We start from the raw sequence: 26,860 nt of genomic DNA on the forward strand, positions 1-26,860 counted from the left end.
ATGCTGTAAATATCTTTTTGGTTATAAAAAGTAAAAAACAAAAAAATCATGAAAACCCCAATGAAGTTTGGTATAAAAAGTAAAAACAAACAAATCACTGAAATAACAACAATGAATCTTTTTGTGACAGAACCTGATCCACCCCTCGTGAAGGCTGAATGTGCAGTATGTAACAAGCTGGGCTCCTTCCGGTGTGGAAAGTGTAAAACCCCATACTGTAGTCGACAATGCCAGGCAGATGATTGGACCAAACATGGCCACAAGTTGAAATGTTCAGATCTTGCAAAGTAAGAATGAGGGTTTTATAGATGTAATTTTTGGCATATAGGTAATATTTTCCAAAACTTTTGAGCATTTTATCATGGATAAAATTGCAGTGTCTTTTGCACATTTTGGGAATGGGTTGGGATCTTTCTGATTCAGATTTACTAAAGCGTGCAATTAAAGTTTTGCCCTGAAATGAACAAGACAGTGTTAAATAAGGATGTTGATCAAGTCAATTTAAGAAAACACCAACTTTTGTGTACAGAATTTTTTTAGCGTCGATTTTTTTTATAAAAATATACTTATAATTTTGTTTCCAAAACTTAAATTTTGAGATATTATATTTATTTTAGGGTATATTGTTTGTTTTATAATTATGTTTGTGATTGTACACATGCATAATATTGATAGGTTGGAACTACTATGCTCATAGATGTGCTTGGTTCATGGGAGGGTTTTAGTTGAGATGTCTGCAATGGACAGAGCTTAAAATTTGGACACAGATGAACACTCATTGTAACTGCCTCAATTAATGTGCTCTTCTTTGAAATACAGTGAATTGATACATGTATATGTATATTGTATTGTTGTAGATATCACGAAGATATACATGCCATGAAGGACTTCGATGTGGATGTCAGTGACGACCTCATACCAGTATGTACTAGAACTTCTCTCAGGGAAGTTATGTTTTTATGTGCAGATGTTTCCAAAACATGGCCATACTTGATGAAATCAGTGGATTTCAGACATTAATACAGTGTTGAAGGTGTTCCAAAACAGCAGCCAGAAATCAATTTTGATAGTTTTTATTTGTGAAAATGCTTGAAAAAGATAGAATTAGGACTAAAAATCAAAGAAAGTTAGTATTTTCAGTATTTTTTTCTGACCAATTTGGGACAGAAATGCCGCTTCATTCCCAATGCCGAAATACATACTACACAAATTACAATGGTTCCAAAACAGCTTTGGTATGGAAGTATTGGTCTATTTTGAAAAAAGCAAGCGTCACATACGCTTATCTTTTCTGTCTGCTTTCAACATCTTTTTAGCTCGACTATTTGAAGAATAATGAGAGCTATACTACTCACCCTGGTGTCGGCTACGATGGCGGCGTTGGTGTCACACCTTGGTTAAGGTTTTGCATGTAAGCACCTTTAAGTCATTATCTCAGTAAATACATCAGTTATTGCATTTAAACTTTGAATATGTATTCCCAACTATCTTACATACTAAATTAATGAAGTTGAATATAATGCAAATAATAGGCCTTTATTATTCGACTTTTCGGTTTTGCGTGTAAGCACACATAGGTTAATATCTCCGCAACTACTTGAGGTATTGCATTGAGACTTTATACAATGGTAGTCAACCATCCAACCTACTTAATTAACCAAGTTAGATAACTCTAGTTTGCATTTAATGCAAAATAATTGCTCTTTATTATTCGACTTAGAAATTCTGGTTAAGGTTTTGCATGTAACCACATTTAAGTCAATATCTCAGCAAATATATCATGTATTGCATTGAAACATTAGATATGTATTCCCTGATAACACTTTTTTGAATAAAGTGCAAATTATGGGCCTTTATTATTTGACTTAGAAATTCTGGTTAAGGTTTTGCATGTAAGCACACTTAGGTTAATATCTCAGCAATTACTTGATGGATTGCATTGAGACTTTATACAATGGTACTCAACCATCCAATCTACTTAAATAACCAAGTTAGATAACTCCAGTTTGCATTAATTTAAAATAATGGCCCCTTTTTTATTCCACATAGAAATTCTGGTTAAGGTTTTGCATGTAACCACTTTTAAGTCAATACCTCAGCGAATACATCATGTATTGCATTGAAACTTTACACACAGGCTCCCATCTATTTAACCTTCTTATTTAATCAAGTAAGATAACTCTATCTTTTATAATATATAATTTTTGCCCCTTTATTATGCGACTTAGAAATTCTGGTTAAGGTCTTGCATCTTAGCACACTTAGGATAATATCTCAGCAACTATTTGATGTATTGCATTGAGACTTTATACAACAGTATTCAACCACCCAACTTAATTGAATAACCAAGTTAGATAACTGTATTTTGCAAATAATGGCCCTTTATTATTAGACTTAGAAATTCTCGTTAAAATTTTGCATGGAACCACTATTATGTTAATATCTCAGCACACCATGTATTGCATTGAAATCTAATCTAACAGTGATCCATGCATGTTTCACCTAAACTTTTCAATCCTTACATTGAAAAGTGGCGGAATAGTCGAGCGCACTGTCTATGTGACAACTCTTGTTTCATTTGTTGGCAAATTTGTGTTCCCAAATGTAGTCAAAACTACAATTTTTTGTTATTGTATTGATAAATGATGTTATAGCAGACAATGATAGACTCCCTGAATGTTAAATCAAGAAAGTGAATCATGTTTTTACAGCAAGTGAAAGCCCTGATTGAGAAAGCTACGGGTGAGAAAATTGAGATCACCAAGAAGGCTGCTCCTTCCAAGGGTCAGCCCAGCCCAGCAGCCAGTGTACAGTCAAAAGCCAGCCCGCAGGTAAAGTTCAATTTTTCTTTTAACATAATCAAACCCTCTTTCAGCTCTTCAGGGTTTCACATGTACTTTTTGAGGGCTGGCCCCGTTGTCCAGTAACTTTGAAAACCTGCTTGTGAATGTCATTCAGTCGGGCCGTGATGTCGAACCCTGAGCTTTATTACAAAAATCCTTTAAATTGGTTTATTTTTTACCAGTGATTTTTATTTAAATTTTCAAAACCACCTGTGGCTTTACAATTGGGAAAATAAGCGCGTTAATTTCCAAAATTGGGAAAAAAACAATGAACATTAAAATAGTCATTTAAAATAACCAGTAACAAAGACAACTATTAAAACTGTTCCACTTCTCTTTAATGACAGTTACTATCATCAAAACATGTTAAACATGATTTTTGTGCCAAAATGATCCCTATTAAGGTTTGACATGTTCAGATAGACTTACTGGTAAATGATCTGGCTCAACTGCAATTGAAGCATTGCTCGCAGAGCTAATTGACGATGGGCTTTTTATGCCCCCGAAGGTGGGCATATTAAAATCGCACCGTCCGTCCGGCTCTGGAACTTTCCCTTGTATGGACAGATTTTAAAATAACTTGCCACATGAGTTCCACATACCAAGACGACGTGTCTCCTGCAAGACTCGTGTCCCTACCTCAAAGGTCAAGGTCACACTTAGTGTTTATTCACAATGGAGTGCTGCATATAAGGACATAGAGTATAGGTTGTCGTGTCCGGGCTGTAACTTTCTCTTGTATGGACAGATTTTAAAATAACTTGCCACATGTGTTCCACATACCAAGACAACGTGTGGTGTGCAAGACTCGTGTCCCTACCTCAAAGGTCAAGGTCACACTTAGTGTTTATTCACAATGGAGTGCTGCATACAAGGACATAGAGTGTAGGTTGTCGTGTCCAGGCTGTAACTTTCCCTTGTATGGACAGATTTTAAAATAACTTGCCACATGTGTACCACATACCAAGACGATGTGTAGCGTGCAAGACCTGTGTCCCTACCTCAAAGGTCAAGGTCACACTTAGTGTTTATTCACTATGGAGTGCTGCATATAAGGACATAGAGTATAGGTTGTCGTGTCCGGGCTGTAACTTTCCCTTGTATGGACAGATTTTAAAATAACTTGCCACATGTGTTCCACATACCAAGACGACGTGTCGCGTGCAAGACCCGTGTCCCTACCTCAAAGGTCAAGGTCACACTTAGTGTTTATTCACAATGGAGTGCTGCATACAAGGACATAGAGTATAGGTTGTCGTGTCCGGGCTGTAACTTTCTCTTGTATGGACAGATTTTAAAATAACTTGCCACCTGTGTTCCACATACCAAGACGACATGTCGCCTGCAAGACCCGTGTCCCTGCCTCAAATGTCAAGGTCACACTTAGTGTTTATTCACAATGGAGTGCTGCATATAAGGACATAGAGTATAGGTTGTAGTGTCCAGGCTGTAACTTTCCCTTGTATGGACAGATTTAAAATAACTTGCCAAATGTGTTCCACATACCAAGACGACGTGTCGCGTGCAAGACCCGTGTCCCTACCTCAAAGGTCAAGGTCACACTTAGTGAACATATGACAAATGAACAGATGAGTTCTTGTTTATTGCAGCCAAGCCTTCACCATAGTCCTGCAGTAAGAACAGAGAAGCCAAGAGATGCGGGAAGTTTGCGGGAAAAGTCAGGTCCAAGGTCGTCACAAGTCAGTCCTGCCGCCCCTCAGACAAGGCAGTATGTTTCTATATATGAATTGAGAAAGACAGTTGGAATTATGAGAAAAATGTTCTGAACTTTTTTAGCCTTGATAAATTTATATCTAGATGATTCAAAATGTCATTAAACCTATTTCTATATTTTTTATCTTACAGTGATCATCCCTTATACACTAAGTACTGATAAGGCCTAAAAAAAAATACTTTTGGTTCCGGTTACCCGACCCTACCTACGGAATAGGCGCCGACCCTACCGTTTTTATAGTCAGTTTGAAAATAAAAATGAAAAATTAAAAAAAAAATAAAAAAATATTTGTTTCTATTTTTTTTTGTGCTTTTCAATATGTAGTTTAAAACCTTAATTGCTTATATAGAAGATAACTTTAACACCATTCTCCAATGATGAAAATGACATTCTTATACAAAGCGTAATAAAAAAAAAATAAAAAAAAATAAAAAGCCTACCTACCCTACCTTTTTTTGAAAAGGATGTAACCCTTACCAAACAATTTTTTTTTTTAGGCCTTATCGAAGTAAATGCTGCCTTAAAGTGGCTACACTCCATTTTTAACTAGACTATTCAAAGAATTGGAGAGCTATACTACTCACCCTAGCGTTGGCCTCACACCTTGGTTAAGGTTTTGTATGTATTTTACAGTGCCCGAGGCTACCAAATTTCAGCTGGGGCTACCGATTTTCCACAGAAACTAGCCCGACCGGGCTACCGTTTTTTCCTTGTGATTTAAAAAAAAACCTGCCAATTAAACGTGTTACACATGGTGTTTTTTATAAGCAAAGCCTTATTATTCAAGAATGCGTCCTTCAAGGCGACTGGAGTGACAACGGCGTAGTCAGATTCGCCGAAATTTACGATGATAAAAAAGCTAATTGCTCTGCTATTCAGGGCTCAAGCCATGTGCTCAATGTTTGTTTATTTAATCAATGAATATAAGCACATGTCAAAATTAATTAACGCCCAAAGTGACAAGTAATTATCGATCAGTTTCTAACCAGTAACTGCGTCTTATAGCAGCAGTCAAACTCTATGACGTCATTTAAACTCCGCCCATTATGTAAATTAACGGATAAAGTTGGCAGTTTTTGACAACAGCGATGGCTATGAAAATCAACAATGCTAAAATAGCAATATCAACATTGATATTTTGTTTATTTCATTTAAATATATTTTATTTATTGGCTAAAATTAAAAGAAAGATATTTTAAGTTTTTAATGCGAACAGAACATAATCATTCTACAAAAGTTGTCTGAAATGCGGAGGAAACAGGTGCCCGCTTACTTCCTGACAAATTCAATCAAAGTGAAAGGAGAACTGTCGGATATAGTTAACTCGTTGTCTGTGTACAGTACAGTAGGGTTCTACATGTTGTATTTTATACCTTTGAATAGCTTTGCCATTAATTTTTAAAGAACAATTATAGGAATATTGGCAATATGAACATCCATATATTTTTGTTGTTACTTCTGAAACTTCAGTGTTCGACACTAACGGGGTCCCGGGATCCCGAGGACACCAATTTTTCGGGAGGAACACCTGAACTTCAAAGTCCGGTATTCCGTCGGGACACTTAAATTTTGACCGATAAAAGCTAAATATCAATAAATAAATAGCGTTTCAAGAATTAATTACCTAAATTTGGGTCCCCCTAACTTTCTTGACAGTGCATGTAAAAAAGATATTAATATTAATACGTCGCACACACTAAAGCGAAAGTATGGCTGACTTTTTCACTATAATTACGTCATGAATCTATAAATAAATAGGTCATTTCACAGTGTGCATGCGGGTTAACGCTTCCGCTTTGTTGTTTACATTATCAACAAGGTCAGAGGTGACGGACTTTAATTATCGGTACTATAATTATGGTGTCAGAGGTGACGGACTTTTATAATCGGTACAATAATTATGGTGAACTAGTTTGCTCATGTATCAGAACTGCCCAAAAAGATGCCAAAACTGCTGACTTTGATGCCTTAATGATGCGACCATCGAGTTGTTACAGTAACATTTACGGCACAAAAGACTGGCATCCTACAGAACTAGTTTACTGGGAAGCTATCCTACTATTCAGCATTCTTTGTTTTATGCCTTGATCAAAACATTATAGAAATAAAATTCCCAAAGTTTTATTATTTATCTTTAATCAATGGATAAAAAAATTATGACATTTTGGCGCGAAAATAAACATACACTATTTTCCAGTTGTCTGCTCCTCCAGTATGCACTACACTTGTTGGGCAGTCTGATTGATTCACAAGCCAGATGTAATATTCCTACTGTTTTCAATCAAAAGCAATGACATCTGACAAGACCCTGAACCATGGCATTTTTAATGCGTATTTTCCGAAAATCTAAAAATAGTAACAACATCAAGTTTTTGTTTACATTGTACCCATTGTGTGACTTAGACATTCTACCACTTTTGAACCCAATCTACCAACTTAAGACCCAAATCTTCCTCTCTGCCATTGCCAGAGGTTCACATGGGTGACATTGTGCTATAACTAACTTGTCATTGCATGCTGTTGAAAACATGTATAATATGGTGTATACTTGAATTACAAATTGAAAAGTAAAAGGCACTGGATTTGTATGTTCAATTTAATATTAAAACAGGCTCATTAATGTAAAAAATGGAAGGGACTCTTAATTTCAGGAAGGGACACCTGATTTCAGATGTTGGTGTCCCTTCGGGATCCCTTGGGAAAATGGTTAGTGTCGACCCCTGAACTTGAAAGTGAAACTGAAAGTTGAAAAGAGAAAAATGTCATTGCACAATCGCTGGTGCATATCGGATTTGACAAGGATGCATTGGATAACAGAACTTACAGTACATGCATAACTCTTTCCATTAAATAAATGATATGTTCAGAAAATATTTTTCTCTTTTTTCTCGTAATACCTTTTTGAAAACTTTATTAGTTACTGAAGTTTTGATGACTACACTAATATATAAGTATGACTATAATTTATTATTGACACATTGTTCAGATTGGGGAGCATTTATTGAAACTGTATGAGCGTGCTTGATTAGATGATCGGACTCGTTGCGGAATCGTAATTAAACTTCAAAAAATTATTCCGAACAAGTGAAATTTTTAAGTGTTTAAGTTTGGGCTAGTGAAATTGGTTTCGGGCTAGTAAAATTTCCTATCTGGTAGCCCGAATGGGCTAGTGGATTCAAAGCTGAATTTCGTACACTGTATTTTAGCACCTTTTAGTCATTTTTTCAGTAAATACATCATTTATTGCATTGAAACTTTGGATATGTATTCCCAATATCTAACATACTAAATTAATGAAGCTAGATAACACTTATTTGAATATAACGCAAATAATAGGCCTTAATTATTAGACTTAGAGATTCTGGTTAAAGTTTTGCATGTAAGCACATATAGGTTAATATCTCAGCAACTAATTGCAGTATTGCATTGAGACTTTATACAATGGTACTCAGCCATACAACCTACTTAATTAAACCAAGTTAGATAACTCTAGGTTGCATTTAAAATGCAAATAATGGGCCTTTATTATTTGATTTAGAAATTCTAGTTAAGGTTTGGCATGTAAGTACACATAGGTTAATATCTCAGCAACTACTTGCAGTATTGCATTGAGACTTTATACAATGGTACTCAACCATCTAACCTACTTAAATAACCAAGTAAGATAACACTAGTTTGCATTAAATTCAAATAATGACCCTTTTTAATCAACATAGAAATTCTGCTCCAATGTAATTGAGGGAAATATGGATACTCTTGCATTATTGTAACCAACCTATAATCCTGTAATGTATTGCATGCTATTCCCATCAAGTCTGTATTTCATTAAAGGCTGAATGTTTTTGAATTTTAAACAAATCTTCGCAGCCATCATTCTAATCTAATTTTACAGTGTTCCATGCATGTTTGGCCAAAACTTTTCAATCCTCAGACTGAAAAGCGGAATAGTCAAGCGCGCTGTCTCTGTGACAGCTCTTGTTAAAAAAGCAATCTGATACCTAACTCGACTTACTGGCACATACATGCAAGGAAATCAAAAAGAAGATTGATTTAACTTATTCTAATTAATTTTATAGTCAAATCTCTATTGCGTTCTTCCAGATTTGTAATGAATTTACTAAATTACACACTTTATTTGAAGCTCTGTTCATCTCTTCATCATGTTAAAAATACAAGTGATATCATAATTAGTATGTATATACTTTGTTTAAGATCACAAGAACAGCAAATGTCAGATGAGAGAGGGTCAAGGGCGACCAGACCAGAGGTGTCCAGAGGTCAGGGATCAAATGTCAGACCGGCCAATAGAAGAGGTGGACTATAGATGCTTTTTTTGCAACATAATCATTTTTTCATAGCACTTGTGTGACCTTAGCACAAAACATAATCTTACATCATGCCCTTTAAACTATTCCAATATACTCTATCTGGCCAAATATCATTTAAGCTGCATGTACATCCCTTGTTTGACAATCTTGAAGCTAAAGTAAAGAAACTCTATGAGGAAGGGAAGTTAAGTGTTGTAAAATTGCTGTGATCTCCCCTACACTAGGACACTAATGCTACAGGTTTCTAAAAATTAGAATGATATACTTTTGTTATGTTTTGTTTTACCATTATGGAATAAGAAACATCAATGTATTTGATAGTGTTGGGAATCTGTTCCATTTTGACTATCGATTATCAGTATCACTCAAGTTACTAATTATCAATAGTACTATTGGTTTTTGAAAATATCTTCATAGAAGTTTTATGTTCAATAACTCACAATCGTTCACTGTGCTTATTTTATGTGTATGGTTTTGCAGTTAATAAGTGCTGTTGTTGTCCTGGCAACATTGATAACAATACCTGTTGAACACTTCCTTATGTTAAAGTTAACTAAATTAAGGAGAAAAATTAGCGTAAGTTAACTGAAAGCAAATAACGAGAGGAAAGAAGGCAAACAAATCGCTAGTTGAATCGATGATGTAATATGACATGGCAGATTTTAGGCTGAACCAATTAATTTTTTTATATAAATAATCATCGGATAATCTCTAGTATATGTCAGAACAACAATTAACATACTATATATCTTCTTTCAGGTTGTTTTAATTGTGGAGATGAATCTCACATGAGGAACGAGTGTCCAAAATCTCAGATGAGGAATGAAGGTCCAAGTAACCAGGGCTGTTTCAACTGCGGTGATAAAAGTCATACACGCAAAAACTGTCCAAAACCTTACGGATGTAAGTTTTTTGTGTGTTTTTTTAAAACAAAAACAAATATAGTTTCCTTGTACAAAAATGATAAAAACAAATTTAAATCCATATTCAGTTTAACAGGCAATCAATCATATAAATTTACAGATACCAATACAATTTTTATTCAATTTTCAAGTAGATAATACCACATGGACGGGTATATTGCCTGAACTGGTTGATTTGAGCTATCTGAACATGATACATTAGACTGGTTGATTTTTGAACATAATTCACTAGATATTGCTTGGACTGGTTGATTTGTGAACATGATACACTAGGCATTGCCTGGACTGGTTGATTTGAGCTGTCTGAACATGATGCACTAGACATTGCCCGGACTGGTTGATTTGAGCTATCTGAACATGATACATTACACATTGTCTGGACTGGTTGATTTGAGCTATCTGAACATGATACATTAGACATTGCCTGGACTGGTTGGTTTGATCCATCTGAACATGATACATTAGACCTTGCCTGAACTGGTTGATTTTTGAACATGATACACTAGATATTGCCTGGACTGGTTGATTTGTGAACATGATACACTAGGCATTGCCTGGAATGGTTGATTTGTGAACATGATTCACTAGACATTGCCTGGACTGGTTGATTTGAGCTATCTGAACATGATACACTAGACATTGCCAGGACTGGTTGATTTGAGCTATCTGAACATGATACACTAGACATTGCCAGGACTGGTTGATTTGAGCTGTCTGAACATGACACATTAGACATTGCCAGGACTGGTTGATTTGAGCTGTCTGAACATGATACATTAGACATTGCCAGGACTGGTTGATTTGAGCTATCTGAACATGATACACTAGACATTGCCAGGACTGGTTGATTTGAGCTATCTGAACATGATACACTAGACATTGCCAGGACTGGTTGATTTGAGCTGTCTGAACATGATACATTAGACATTGCCTGGACTGGTTGATTTGAGCTGTCTGAACATGATACATTAGACATTGCCAGGACTGGTTGATTTGAGCTATCTGAACATGATACATTAGACATTGCCTGGACTGGTTGATTTGAGCTATCTGAACATGATACATTAGACATTGCCTGGACTGGTTGATTTGAGCTATCTGAACATGATACATTAGACATTGCCTGGACTGGTTGATTTGAGCTATCTGAACATGATACACTAGACATTGCCAGGACTGGTTGATTTGAGCCATCTGAACATCATACATTAGACATTGCCAGGACTGGTTGATTTGAGCGGTCTGAACATTATACATTAGACATTGCCAGGACTGGTTGATTTGAGCTATCTGAACATGATACATTAGACATTGCCTTGACTGGTTGATTTGAGCTATCTGAACATCATACATTAGACATTGCCTGGACTGGTTGATTTGAGCTATCTGAACATCATACATTAGACATTGCCTGGACTGGTTGATTTGAGCCATCTGAACATGATACAATAGACATTGCCTGAACTGGTTGATTTGAGCTATCTGAACATCATACATTAGACATTGCCAGGACTGGTTGATTTGAGCCATCTGAACATCATACATTAGACATTGCCTGGACTGGTTGATTTGAGCCATCTGAACATGATACAATAGACAATGCCTGAACTGGTTGATTTGTGAACATGATACATAAGACATTGCCTGGACTGGTTGTTTTGAGCTATCTGAACATGATACACTAGACATTGCCAGGACTGGTTGATTTGAGCTATCTGAACATCATACATTAGACATTGCCTGGACTGGTTGATTTGAGCAGTCTGAACATTATACATTAGACATTGCCTGGACTGGTTGATTTGAGTGGTCTGAACATGATACATTAGACATTGCCAGGACTGGTTGATTTGAGCTATCTGAACATGATACATTAGACATTGCCTGGACTGGTTGATTTGAGTAGTCTGAATATGATACACTAGACATTGCCTTGACTGGTTGTTTGAGCCATCTGAACATGATACATTAGACATTGCCTGAACTGGTTGATTTGTGAACATGATACCCTAGACATTGCCAGGACTGGTTGATTTGAGCCATCTGAACATGATACATTAGACCTTGCCTGAACTGGTTGATTTGTGAACATGATACACTAGACATTGCCTGGACTGGTTGATTTGAGCTATCTGAACATGATACATTAGACATTGCCTGGACTGGTTGGTTTGAGCTATCTGAACATTATACATTAGACATTGCCAGGACTGGTTGATTTGAGTGGTCTGAACATTATACATTAGACATTGCCTGGACTGGTTGATTTGAGTGGTCTGAACATTATACATTAGACATTGCCTGGACTGGTTGATTTGAGTGGTCTGAACATAATACATTAGACATTGCCTTGACTGGTTGATTTGAGTGGTCTGAACATTATACATTAGACATTGCCTGGACAGGTTGATTTGAGTGGTCTGAACATGATACACTAGACATTGCCTGGACTGGTTGATTTGTGAACATGATACCCTAGACATTGCCAGGACTGGTTGATTTGAGCCATCTGAACATGATACATTAGACCTTGCCTGAACTGGTTGATTTGTGAACATGATACCCTAGACATTGCCTGGACTGGTTGATTTGAGCCATCTGAACATGATACATTAGACCTTGCCTGAACTGGTTGATTTGTGAACATGATACACTAGACATTGCCTGGACTGGTTGGTTTGAGCTATCTGAACATGATACACTAGACATTGCCTGGACTGGTTGGTTTGAGCTATCTGAACATGATACACTAGACATTGCCTGGACTGGTTGATTTGATCCATCTGAACATGATACATTAGACCTTGCCTGAACTGGTTGATTTTTGAACATGATACACTAGATATTGCCTGGACTGGTTGATTTGTGAACATGATACACTAGGCATTGCCTGGAATGGTTGATTTGAGCCATCTGAACATGATACATTAGACATTGCCTGGACTGGTTGATTTGAGCTATCTGAACATGATACACTAGACATTGCCAGGACTGGTTGATTTGTGAACATGATACATTAGACATTGCCTGGACTGGTTGATTTGAGCTATCTGAACATGATACATTAGACATTGCCAGGACTGGTTGATTTGAGCTATCTGAACATGATACACTAGACATTGCCAGGACTGGTTGATTTGAGCCATCTGAACATGATACACTAGACATTGCCAGGACTGGTTGATTTGAGCTGTCTGAACATGACACATTAGACATTGCCTGGACTGGTTGATTTGAGCTGTCTGAACATGATACATTAGACATTGCCAGGACTGGTTGATTTGAGCTATCTGAACATGATACATTAGACATTGCCTGGACTGGTTGATTTGAGCTATCTGAACATGATACATTAGACATTGCCTGGACTGGTTGATTTGAGCTATCTGAACATGATACATTAGACATTGCCTGGACTGGTTGATTTGAGCTATCTGAACATGATACACTAGACATTGCCAGGACTGGTTGATTTGAGCCATCTGAACATCATACATTAGACATTGCCAGGACTGGTTGATTTGAGCGGTCTGAACATTATACATTAGACATTGCCAGGACTGGTTGATTTGAGCTATCTGAACATCATACATTAGACATTGCCTTGACTGGTTGATTTGAGCTATCTGAACATCATACATTAGACATTGCCTGGACTGGTTGATTTGAGCTATCTGAACATCATACATTAGACATTGCCTGGACTGGTTGATTTGAGCCATCTGAACATGATACAATAGACAATGCCTGAACTGGTTGATTTGAGCTATCTGAACATCATACATTAGACATTGCCAGGACTGGTTGATTTGAGCCATCTGAACATCATACATTAGACATTGCCTGGACTGGTTGATTTGAGCCATCTGAACATGATACAATAGACAATGCCTGAACTGGTTGATTTGTGAACATGATACATAAGACATTGCCTGGACTGGTTGTTTTGAGCTATCTGAACATGATGCACTAGACATTGCCAGGACTGGTTGATTTGAGCTATCTGAACATCATACATTAGACATTGCCTGGACTGGTTGATTTGAGCGGTCTGAACATTATACATTAGACATTGCCTGGACTGGTTGATTTGAGTGGTCTGAACATGATACATTAGACATTGCCAGGACTGGTTGATTTGAGCTATCTGAACATGATACATTAGACATTGCCTGGACTGGTTGATTTGAGTAGTCTGAACATGATACACTAGACATTGCCTTGACTGGTTGTTTGAGCCATCTGAACATGATACATTAGACATTGCCTGAACTGGTTGATTTGTGAACATGATACCCTAGACATTGCCAGGACTGGTTGATTTGAGCCATCTGAACATGATACATTAGACCTTGCCTGAACTGGTTGATTTGTGAACATGATACACTAGACATTGCCTGGACTGGTTGATTTGAGCTATCTGAACATGATACATTAGACATTGCCTGGACTGGTTGATTTGAGCTATCTGAACATTATACATTAGACATTGCCTGGACTGGTTGATTTGAGTGGTCTGAACATTATACATTAGACATTGCCTGGACTGGTTGATTTGAGTGGTCTGAACATTATACATTAGACATTGCCTGGACTGGTTGATTTGAGTGGTCTGAACATAATACATTAGACATTGCCTTGACTGGTTGATTTGAGTGGTCTGAACATTATACATTAGACATTGCCTGGACTGGTTGATTTGAGTGGTCTGAACATGATACACTAGACATTGCCTGGACTGGTTGATTTGTGAACATGATACCCTAGACATTGCCAGGACTGGTTGATTTGAGCCATCTGAACATGATACATTAGACCTTGCCTGAACTGGTTGATTTGTGAACATGATACCCTAGACATTGCCAGGACTGGTTGATTTGAGCCATCTGAACATGATACATTAGACCTTGCCTGAACTGGTTGATTTGTGAACATGATACACTAGACATTGCCTGGACTGGTTGGTTTGAGCTATCTGAACATAATACACTAGACATTGCCTGGACTGGTTGGTTTGAGCTATCTGAACATGATACACTAGACATTGCCTGGACTGGTTGGTTTGATCCATCTGAACATGATACATTAGACCTTGCCTGAACTGGTTGATTTTTGAACATGATACACTAGATATTGCCTGGACTGGTTGATTTGTGAACATGATACACTAGGCATTGCCTGGAATGGTTGATTTGTGAACATGATTCACTAGACATTGCCTGGACTGGTTGATTTGAGCTGTCTGAACATGACACATTAGACATTGCCTGGACTGGTTGATTTGAGCTGTCTGAACATGATACATTAGACATTGCCTGGACTGGTTGATTTGAGCTATCTGAACATGATACACTAGACATTGCCTGGACTGGTTGATTTGAGCTATCTGAACATGATACATTAGACATTGCCAGGACTGGTTGATTTGAGCTGTCTGAACATAATACACTAGACATTGCCAGGACTGGTTGATTTGAGCCATCTGAACATGATACATTAGACATTGCCTGGACTGGTTGATTTGAGCTATCTGAACATGATACACTAGACATTGCCAGGACTGGTTGATTTGTGAACATGATACATTAGACATTGCCTGGACTGGTTGATTTGAGCTATCTGAACATGATACATTAGACATTGCCTGGACTGGTTGATTTGAGCTATCCGAACATGATACACTAGACATTGCCAGGACTGGTTGATTTGAGCCATCTGAACATCATACATTAGACATTGCCAGGACTGGTTGATTTGAGCGGTCTGAACATTATACATTAGACATTGCCTGGACTGGTTGATTTGAGCCATCTGAACATGATACAATAGACATTGCCTGGACTGGTTGATTTGAGCCATCTGAACATGATACAATAGACAATGCCTGAACTGGTTGATTTGAGCTATCTGAACATCATACATTAGACATTGCCTGGACTGGTTGATTTGAGCCATCTGAACATCATACATTAGACATTGCCTGGACTGGTTGATTTGAGCCATCTGAACATGATACAATAGACAATGCCTGAACTGGTTGATTTGTGAACATGATACATAAGACATTGCCTGGACTGGTTGTTTTGAGCTATCTGAACATGATGCACTAGACATTGCCAGGACTGGTTGATTTGAGCTATCTGAACATCATACATTAGACATTGCCTGGACTGGTTGATTTGAGCGGTCTGAACATTATACATTAGACATTGCCTGGACTGGTTGATTTGAGTGGTCTGAACATGATACACTAGACATTGCCTGGACTGGTTGATTTGAGCTATCTGAACATGATACATTAGACATTGCCTGGACTGGTTGATTTGAGTGGTCTGAACATGATACATTAGACATTGCCTGGACTGGTTGATTTGAGCCATCTGAACATGATACATTAGACCTTGCCTGAACTGGTTGATTTGTGAACATGATACCCTAGACATTGCCTGGACTGGTTTTTTGAGCTATCTGAACATTATACATTAGACATTGCCTGGACTGGTTGATTTGAGTGGTCTGAACATTATACATTAGACATTGCCTGGACTGGTTGATTTGAGTGGTCTGAACATTATACATTAGACATTGCCTGGACTGGTTGATTTGAGTGGTCTGAACATTAAACATTAGACATTGCCTGGACTGGTTGATTTGAGTGGTCTGAACATAATACATTAGACATTGCCTTGACTGGTTGATTTGAGTGGTCTGAACATTATACATTAGACATTGCCTGGACTGGTTGATTTGAGTGGTCTGAACATGATACACTAGACATTGCCTGGACTGGTTGATTTGTGAACATGATACCCTAGACATTGCCAGGACTGGTTGATTTGAGCCATCTGAACATGATACATTAGACCTTGCCTGAACTGGTTGATTTGTGAACATGATACCCTAGACATTGCCAGGACTGGTTGATTTGAGCCATCTGAACATGATACATTAGACCTTGCCTGAACTGGTTGATTTGTGAACATGATACCCTAGACATTGCCTGGACTGGTTGGTTTGAGCCATCTGAACATTATACATTAGACATTGCCTGGACTGGTTGATTTGAGCCATCTGAACATGATACATTAGACCTTGCCTGAACTGGTTGATTTGTGAACATGATACACTAGACATTGCCTGGACTGGTTGGTTTGAGCTATCTGAACATAATACACTAGACATTGCCTGGACTGGTTGGTTTGAGCTATCTGAACATGATACACTAGACATTGCCTGGACTGGTTGGTTTGATCCATCTGAACATGATACATTAGACCTTGCCTGAACTGGTTGATTTTTGAACATGATACACTAGACATTGCCTGGACTGGTTGATTTGTGAACATGATACACTAGACATTGCCTGGACTGGTTGATTTGTGAACATAATTCACTAGATATTGCCTGGACTGGTTGATTTGTGAACATGATACACTAGGCATTGCCTGGAATGGTTGATTTGTGAACATGATACACTAGACATTGCCTGGACTGGTTGATTTGAGCTGTCTGAACATGATACATTAGACATTGCCTGGACTGGTTGATTTGAGCTATCTGAACATGATACATTAGACATTGCCTGGACTGGTTGATTTGAGCTGTCTGAACATGATACATTAGACATTGCCAGGACTGGTTGATTTGAGCTATCTGAACATGATACACTAGACATTGCCTGGACTGGTTGATTTGAGCTATCTGAACATAATACACTAGACATTGCCTTGACTGGTTGATTTGAGCTATCTGAACATAATACACTAGACATTGCCTGGACTGGTTGATTTGAGCGCTCTGAACATGATACATTAGACATTGCCTGGACTGGTTGGTTTGAGCTGTCTGAATATGACAAACTAGAAATTGCCTTGACTGGTTGAATTGAGCTATCTGAACATGATACATTAGACATTGCCTGGACTGGTTGATTTGAGCTATCTGAACATGATACACTAGACATTGCCAGGACTGGTTGATTTGTGAACATGATACATTAGACATTGCCTGGACTGGTTGATTTGAGCTCTCTGAACATGATACATTAGACATTGCCAGGACTGGTTGATTTGAGCTATCTGAACATGATACATTAGACATTGCCTGGACTGGTTGATTTGAGCTGTCTGAACATAATACACTAGACATTGCCAGGACTGGTTGATTTGAGCCATCTGAACATGATACATTAGACATTGCCTGGACTGGTTGATTTGAGCTATCTGAACATGATACATTAGACATTGCCTGGACTGGTTGATTTGAGCCATCTGAACATGATACATTAGACATTGCCTGGACTGGTTGATTTGAGCTATCTGAACATGATACACTAGACATTGCCTGAACTGGTTGATTTGTGAACATGATACATTAGACATTGCCTGGACTGGTTGATTTGAGCTATCTGAACATGATACATTAGACATTGCCTGGACTGGTTGATTTGAGCTATCCGAACATGATACACTAGACATTGCCAGGACTGGTTGATTTGAGCCATCTGAACATCATACATTAGACATTGCCAGGACTGGTTGATTTGAGCGGTCTGAACATTATACATTAGACATTGCCAGGACTGGTTGATTTGAGCTATCTGAACATCATACATTAGACATTGCCTTGACTGGTTGATTTGAGCTATCTGAACATCATACATTAGACATTGCCTGGACTGGTTGATTTGAGCTATCTGAACATCATACATTAGACATTGCCTGGACTGGTTGATTTGAGCCATCTGAACATGATACAATAGACAATGCCTGAACTGGTTGATTTGAGCTATCTGAACATCATACATTAGACATTGCCAGGACTGGTTGATTTGAGCCATCTGAACATGATACATTAGACATTGCCTGGACTGGTTGATTTGAGCCATCTGAACATGATACAATAGACAATGCCTGAACTGGTTGATTTGTGAACATGATACATAAGACATTGCCTGGACTGGTTGTTTTGAGCTATCTGAACATGATGCACTAGACATTGCCAGGACTGGTTGATTTGAGCTATCTGAACATCATACATTAGACATTGCCTGGACTGGTTGATTTGAGCGGTCTGAACATTATACATTAGACATTGCCTGGACTGGTTGATTTGAGTGGTCTGAACATGATACATTAGACATTGCCTGGACTGGTTGATTTGAGCTATCTGAACATGATACATTAGACATTGCCTGGACTGGTTGATTTGAGTGGTCTGAACATGATACACTAGACATTGCCTTGACTGGTTGTTTGAGCCATCTGAACATGATACATTAGACATTGCCTGAACTGGTTGATTTGTGAACATGATACCCTAGACATTGCCAGGACTGGTTGATTTGAGCCATCTGAACATGATACATTAGACCTTGCCTGAACTGGTTGATTTGTGAACATGATACACTAGACATTGCCTGGACTGGTTGATTTGAGCTATCTGAACATGATACATTAGACATTGCCTGGACTGGTTGGTTTGAGCTATCTGAACATTATACATTAGACATTGCCTGGACTGGTTGATTTGAGTGGTCTGAACATTATACATTAGACATTGCCTGGACTGGTTGATTTGAGTGGTCTGAACATTATACATTAGACATTGCCTGGACTGGTTGATTTGAGTGGTCTGAACATAATACATTAGACATTGCCTTGACTGGTTGATTTGAGTGGTCTGAACATTATACATTAGACATTGCCTGGACAGGTTGATTTGAGTGGTCTTAACATGATACACTAGACATTGCCTGGACTGGTTGATTTGTGAACATGATACCCTAGACATTGCCAGGACTGGTTGATTTGAGCCATCTGAACATGATACATTAGACCTTGCCTGAACTGGTTGATTTGTGAACATGATACCCTAGACATTGCCAGGACTGGTTGATTTGAGCCATCTGAACATGATACATTAGACCTTGCCTGAACTGGTTGATTTGTGAACATGATACACTAGACATTGCCTGGACTGGTTGGTTTGAGCTATCTGAACATAATACACTAGACATTGCCTGGACTGGTTGGTTTGAGCTATCTGAACATGATACACTAGACATTGCCTGGACTGGTTGGTTTGATCCATCTGAACATGATACATTAGACCTTGCCTGAACTGGTTGATTTTTGAACATGATACACTAGATATTGCCTGGACTGGTTGATTTGTGAACATGATACACTAGGCATTGCCTGGAATGGTTGATTTGTGAACATGATTCACTAGACATTGCCTGGACTGGTTGATTTGAGCTATCTGAACATGATACATTAGACATTGCCTGGACTGGTTGATTTGAGCTGTCTGAACATGATACATTAGACATTGCCTGGACTGGTTGATTTGAGCTATCTGAACATGATACACTAGACATTGCCTGGACTGGTTGATTTGAGCTATCTGAACATGATACACTAGACATTGCCTTGACTGGTTGATTTGAGCTATCTGAACATGATACACTAGACATTGCCTTGACTGGTTGATTTGAGCTATCTGAACATGATACACTAGACATTGCCTTGACTGGTTGATTTGAGCTATCTGAACATAATACACTAGACATTGCCTGGACTGGTTGATTTGAGCCATCTGAACATGATACATTAGACCTTGCCTGAACTGGTTGATTTGAGCTATCTGAACATGATACACTAGACATTGCCAGGACTGGTTGATTTGAGCTATCTGAACATGATACACTAGACATTGCCAGGACTGGTTGATTTGAGCTGTCTGAACATGACACATTAGACATTGCCTGGACTGGTTGATTTGAGCTGTCTGAACATGATACATTAGACATTGCCAGGACTGGTTGATTTGAGCTATCTGAACATGATACACTAGACATTGCCTTGACTGGTTGATTTGAGCCATCTGAACATGATACATTAGACATTGCCTGGACTGGTTGATTTGAGCTGTCTGAACATGATACACTAGACATTGCCAGGATTGGTTGATTTGAGCTGTCTGAACATGATACACTAGACATTGCCAGGACTGGTTGATTTGAGCCATCTGAACATGATACATTAGACATTGCCTGGACTGGTTGATTTGAGCTATCTGAACATGATACATTAGACATTGCCTGGACTGGTTGATTTGAGCTATCTGAACATGATACACTAGACATTGCCAGGACTGGTTGATTTGTGAACATGATACATTAGACATTGCCTGGACTGGTTGATTTGAGCTCTCTGAACATGATACATTAGACATTGCCAGGACTGGTTGATTTGAGCTATCTGAACATGATACATTAGACATTGCCAGGACTGGTTGATTTGAGCTGTCTGAACATAATACACTAGACATTGCCAGGACTGGTTGATTTGAGCCATCTGAACATGATACATTAGACATTGCCTGGACTGGTTGATTTGAGCTATCTGAACATGATACATTAGACATTGCCTGGACTGGTTGATTTGAGCCATCTGAACATGATACATTAGACATTGCCTGGACTGGTTGATTTGAGCTATCTGAACATGATACACTAGACATTGCCAGGACTGGTTGATTTGTGAACATGATACATTAGACATTGCCTGGACTGGTTGATTTGAGCTATCTGAACATGATACATTAGACATTGCCTGGACTGGTTGATTTGAGCTATCCGAACATGATACACTAGACATTGCCAGGACTGGTTGATTTGAGCCATCTGAACATCATACATTAGACATTGCCAGGACTGGTTGATTTGAGCGGTCTGAACATTATACATTAGACATTGCCAGGACTGGTTGATTTGAGCTATCTGAACATCATACATTAGACATTGCCTTGACTGGTTGATTTGAGCTATCTGAACATCATACATTAGACATTGCCTGGACTGGTTGATTTGAGCTATCTGAACATGATACATTAGACATTGCCTGGACTGGTTGATTTGAGCCATCTGAACATGATACAATAGACAATGCCTGAACTGGTTGATTTGAGCTATCTGAACATCATACATTAGACATTGCCAGGACTGGTTGATTTGAGCCATCTGAACATCATACATTAGACATTGCCTGGACTGGTTGATTTGAGCCATCTGAACATGATACAATAGACAATGCCTGAACTGGTTGATTTGTGAACATGATACATAAGACATTGCCTGGACTGGTTGTTTTGAGCTATCTGAACATGATGCACTAGACATTGCCAGGACTGGTTGATTTGAGCTATCTGAACATCATACATTAGACATTGCCTGGACTGGTTGATTTGAGCGGTCTGAACATTATACATTAGACATTGCCTGGACTGGTTGATTTGAGTGGTCTGAACATGATACACTAGACATTGCCTGGACTGGTTGATTTGAGCTATCTGAACATGATACATTAGACATTTCCTGGACTGGTTGATTTGAGTGGTCTGAACATGATACATTAGACATTGCCTGGACTGGTTGATTTGAGCCATCTGAACATGATACATTAGACCTTGCCTGAACTGGTTGATTTGTGAACATGATACACTAGACATTGCCTGGACTGGTTGGTTTGAGCTATCTGAACATTATACATTAGACATTGCCTGGACTGGTTGATTTGAGTGGTCTGAACATTATACATTAGACATTGCCTGGACTGGTTGATTTGAGTGGTCTGAACATTATACATGAGACATTGCCTGGACTGGTTGATTTGAGTGGTCTGAACATTAAACATTAGACATTGCCTGGACTGGTTGATGTGAGTGGTCTGAACATAATACATTAGACATTGCCTTGACTGGTTGATTTGAGTGGTCTGAACATTATACATTAGACATTGCCTGGACTGGTTGATTTGAGTGGTCTGAACATGATACACTAGACATTGCCTGGACTGGTTGATTTGTGAACATGATACCCTAGACATTGCCAGGACTGGTTGATTTGAGCCATCTGAACATGATACATTAGACCTTGCCTGAACTGGTTGATTTGTGAACATGATACCCTAGACATTGCCTTGACTGGTTGATTTGAGCCATCTGAACATGATACATTAGACCTTGCCTGAACTGGTTGATTTGTGAACATGATACCCTAGACATTGCCTGGACTGGTTGGTTTGAGCCATCTGAACATTATACATTAGACATTGCCTGGACTGGTTGATTTGAGCCATCTGAACATGATACATTAGACCTTGCCTGAACTGGTTGATTTGTGAACATGATACACTAGACATTGCCTGGACTGGTTGGTTTGAGCTATCTGAACATAATACACTAGACATTGCCTGGACTGGTTGGTTTGAGCTATCTGAACATGATACACTAGACATTGCCTGGACTGGTTGGTTTGATCCCTCTGAACATGATACATTAGACCTTGCCTGAACTGGTTGATTTTTGAACATGATACACTAGACATTGCCTGGACTGGTTGATTTGTGAACATGATTCACTAGACATTGCCTGGACTGGTTGATTTGTGAACATAATTCACTAGATATTGCCTGGACTGGTTGATTTGTGAACATGATACACTAGGCATTGCCTGGAATGGTTGATTTGTGAACATGATTCACTAGACATTGCCTGGACTGGTTGATTTGAGCTGTCTGAACATGATACATTAGACATTGCCTGGACTGGTTGATTTGAGCTATCTGAACATGATACATTAGACATTGCCTGGACTGGTTGATTTGAGCTGTCTGAACATGATACATTAGACATTGCCAGGACTGGTTGATTTGAGCTATCTGAACATGATACACTAGACATTGCCTGGACTGGTTGATTTGAGCTATCTGAACATAATACACTAGACATTGCCTTGACTGGTTGATTTGAGCTATCTGAACATAATACACTAGACATTGCCTGGACTGGTTGATTTGAGCGCTCTGAACATGATACATTAGACATTGCCTGGACTGGTTGGTTTGAGCTGTCTGAATATGACAAACTAGAAATTGCCTTGACTGGTTGAATTGAGCTATCTGAACATGATACACTAGACATTGCCTGGACTGGTTGATTTGAGCTATCTGAACATAATACACTAGACATTGCCTTGACTGGTTGATTTGAGCTATCTGAACATAATACACTAGACATTGCCTTGACTGGTTGATTTGAGCGCTCTGAACATGATACATTAGACATTGCCTGGACTGGTTGGTTTGAGCTGTCTGAATATGACAAACTAGAAATTGCCTGGACTGGTTGAATTGAGCTATCAGAACATAATACACTAGACATTGCCAGGACTGGTTGGTTCAAGCTGTCTTATCAATTGGGCATTAATGAATATTGCATGATGAATTGTTCATACGGTTTTGATGATGGCTTTATATATGAGCGAGAATTCACTGTCCAGCACATTCCTGTTACATCCCAAACAAACAGAATTTACTCCTATCATTTGTTTTATTAAATGTTATTTTTATGCAAGGTTAAAAAGATCATTTATGTGGGAGACAGTCTCCAGTTTTTCATTTATTTCCTTGAATTTGATTAATATTTAAAACGAAGAACAAGTCCGATTTTTGTGGACAACTGCCAGGCACTTTTTATGCCCCCTTTTGAAAAAAGTGGGGTATATTGTTTTGCACATGTCGGTCGGTCGGTCGGTCGGTCTGTCTGTCGGTCGGTCGGAATACCAAATGGTTTCCGATCAATAACTTGAGAACGCTTTGACCGAGGGACCTCATACTTGGTATGTGTATTGGTCATCACCAGCAGATGAACCCTATTGATTTTGAGGTCAGTGGGTCAAAGGTCAAGGTCAGTGTGACCTTTACATGAAAAACGGTTTCCGATCAATAACTTGAGAACGCTTTGACCCAGGGACCTCATACTTGGTAGGTGTATTGGTCATGACCAGCAGATGAACCCTATTGATTTTGAGGTCAGTGGGTCAAAGGTCAAGGTCAGTGTGACCTTAACATGAAAAACGGTTTCCGATCAATAACTTGAGAACGCTTTGACCCAGGGACCTCATACTAGGTAGGCTTATTGGTCATGACCAGCAGATGAACCCTATTGATTTTGAGGTCAGTGGGTCAAAGGTCAAGGTCAGTGTGACTGTAAGCTGAAAAAAGGTTTTCTGATTGTCCATATTTTTTTAATGCATGCACAGATGATTGGGATTGATGTATAAATGTTTGTATAGAAATGATTTTCTTTTATGTTACTATTTTAGTTGGGCATTTATTTGCCTTCTTAAGTTATCATAAGTAAAGTACATCTTATGCAATTTTGGAGAAAATTTGCCTCAAGCTCCTCTATCCACTAAGTGCCATGTTTGTTTCAAACTAAGATAGATGATCATCAAGGATATATTTTCTTCAGTAAAGTTTTAAAGTAAGAGTATTGTTCTGATATTTGTCTTATATAGTAGACAGTAGAAATTTATATGTCACTAAATGCATGAGTTGAAGTATCAGTTTTCAGTGAACATCTAGTTTAATTATGCCCCCCTTCGAAGCAGAGGGGTTATATAATTGCTTTGCACATGTCGGTCGGTCTGTTGGAAGACCAAAGCTTGTCCGAGTGATAACTCAACAATTCCCGGACCTATGGTCATCAAACTTGACATGAAGATTAGGTATGACCAGTAGATGACCTGCCTCATATGCATCCAATGACAAATCAGCTGTCATTTCAGTCCATGCATATTTCATTCAATTGTCCAAATATTTCTGGCAACTTGGCGCTCAGGGGGCATAATGTTTGACAAACATCTCTTGTTCATATAGGCCTTTTTCACCCAGCAACAAAAAACGCATGCATTCAAAGAACATCAAACAGGAGCAAGAAACTAATCTGAGATGGTTCATTCTACAATACAAAGGTGTCTAGAAATAATTATTTGGTTGTTTTTAATAAAAAATATATAAATTTCAAGCAGAAATTAATGACGTAACATTTCGTGTCAATTTTGGTTACGTCTTTCCTGGACGAAGTTACCAAGCAGTTGTGTCTAAAAGGTTAATTTTATTAAAATAATATCAAACATAGGTCTTGTAATAAACAGGAAACGTATTTGTTGTGTTGTTTTCAACAAAGGTGTATCCTTATTTTTATTCCGAAATCGGCAGGCGCGTTTTCCGTCAAAATGTTACATAACTGAACTTTGACTGTAAAGGCTTAGATTTAGCAGGTGTGCGTAAATGGGGGATTCCCGGTGTTGTTATTCTATTTCCATATGACCTCAGCGTCATAAATTTAAGGCGCTTCGAGACTTCGTCTATTTTTGGAAACAAAGGGAGGACTGTCAAAACAAACATGTGAGTATTTTCATCGTGTTACGTCTCGAACGCATCGATTGAGTGTTAAAAAGGTTGTTTTATGAGACGAACTATTACACCATTCCGATACAATTGGTGTTCTAGCGAAAAAGAGTGCATTTTAGGACATTTCGTACCCGTCTACATGCTTGAGTATATTTGAGTTCGTGTTATTGTTGAAGAAAGTTGGACAGCCCATTTTCCCTATTGTGTCTTATTTACGTATCGAACGCCGAGAAATGATACTTTGTTTTTTTAGATGGTTTATGCTATTTTTGTTGCTAAACACAATTGATTAAATAAACACTTGTAAAATATTATAACTTGAAAACAACAGAAATGTTTATAAAAAATCTGAGATTGATAAAAGACGTAACATTGACGGTAAATAAAGAATATCCAAATAGAAATGTTATGTAATTATTTTTAATGTCCATCAGGGTAATCGGCTCAGAGTGTCAGTGAAGTCCTTCGGACTCCACCCACTTAGACCAGCCCAAATGTAGTTCATTTAATTGAAGTCCGACAAAATGTGAACACGTATGTAATTTCGCTTCACAAGTGTCATGGTGAATGACCGTTTGGTGTCCATTGTTACATCCTTTGGAAAGTTAAAGGTGTTGTTTTGGAAAGAATAAAGCAAAATAACTGTGATTATAAAATAACTGTGATTATATCTCTCAAAATTTGTATTTTATTGAAATGGTATAAAGAGGCATGTTATTTTCATGTTTATGCCTTTCTTATCCAAATAACATCTTATTTAATGTAGACA

At 38.2% G+C, this 26,860-nt stretch overlaps 1 protein-coding gene across 3 annotated transcripts in view; it reads left to right on the forward strand.

The window, feature by feature from the left end:
- The window catches only part of LOC128211245 (tudor domain-containing 6-like), an 82,299-nt gene that overhangs the window by 19,552 nt on the left and 35,887 nt on the right, over nucleotides 1–26,860 (forward strand). For all 3 annotated transcript variants that reach the window (XM_052915797.1, XM_052915799.1, XM_052915798.1), the window contains exons 13-18: nucleotides 131–287; nucleotides 858–921; nucleotides 2,712–2,831; nucleotides 4,454–4,572; nucleotides 8,791–8,891; nucleotides 9,666–9,809. In XM_052915797.1, coding sequence (XP_052771757.1) covers nucleotides 131–287; nucleotides 858–921; nucleotides 2,712–2,831; nucleotides 4,454–4,572; nucleotides 8,791–8,891; nucleotides 9,666–9,809 — 705 coding nt within the window. The remainder of the gene's footprint in view (nucleotides 1–130; nucleotides 288–857; nucleotides 922–2,711; nucleotides 2,832–4,453; nucleotides 4,573–8,790; nucleotides 8,892–9,665; nucleotides 9,810–26,860) is intronic.

The sequence above is a fragment of the Mya arenaria genome, chromosome 12 (assembly GCF_026914265.1).
Source record: "Mya arenaria isolate MELC-2E11 chromosome 12, ASM2691426v1".
Classification (NCBI taxonomy): Eukaryota; Metazoa; Mollusca; class Bivalvia; order Myida; family Myidae; genus Mya; species Mya arenaria.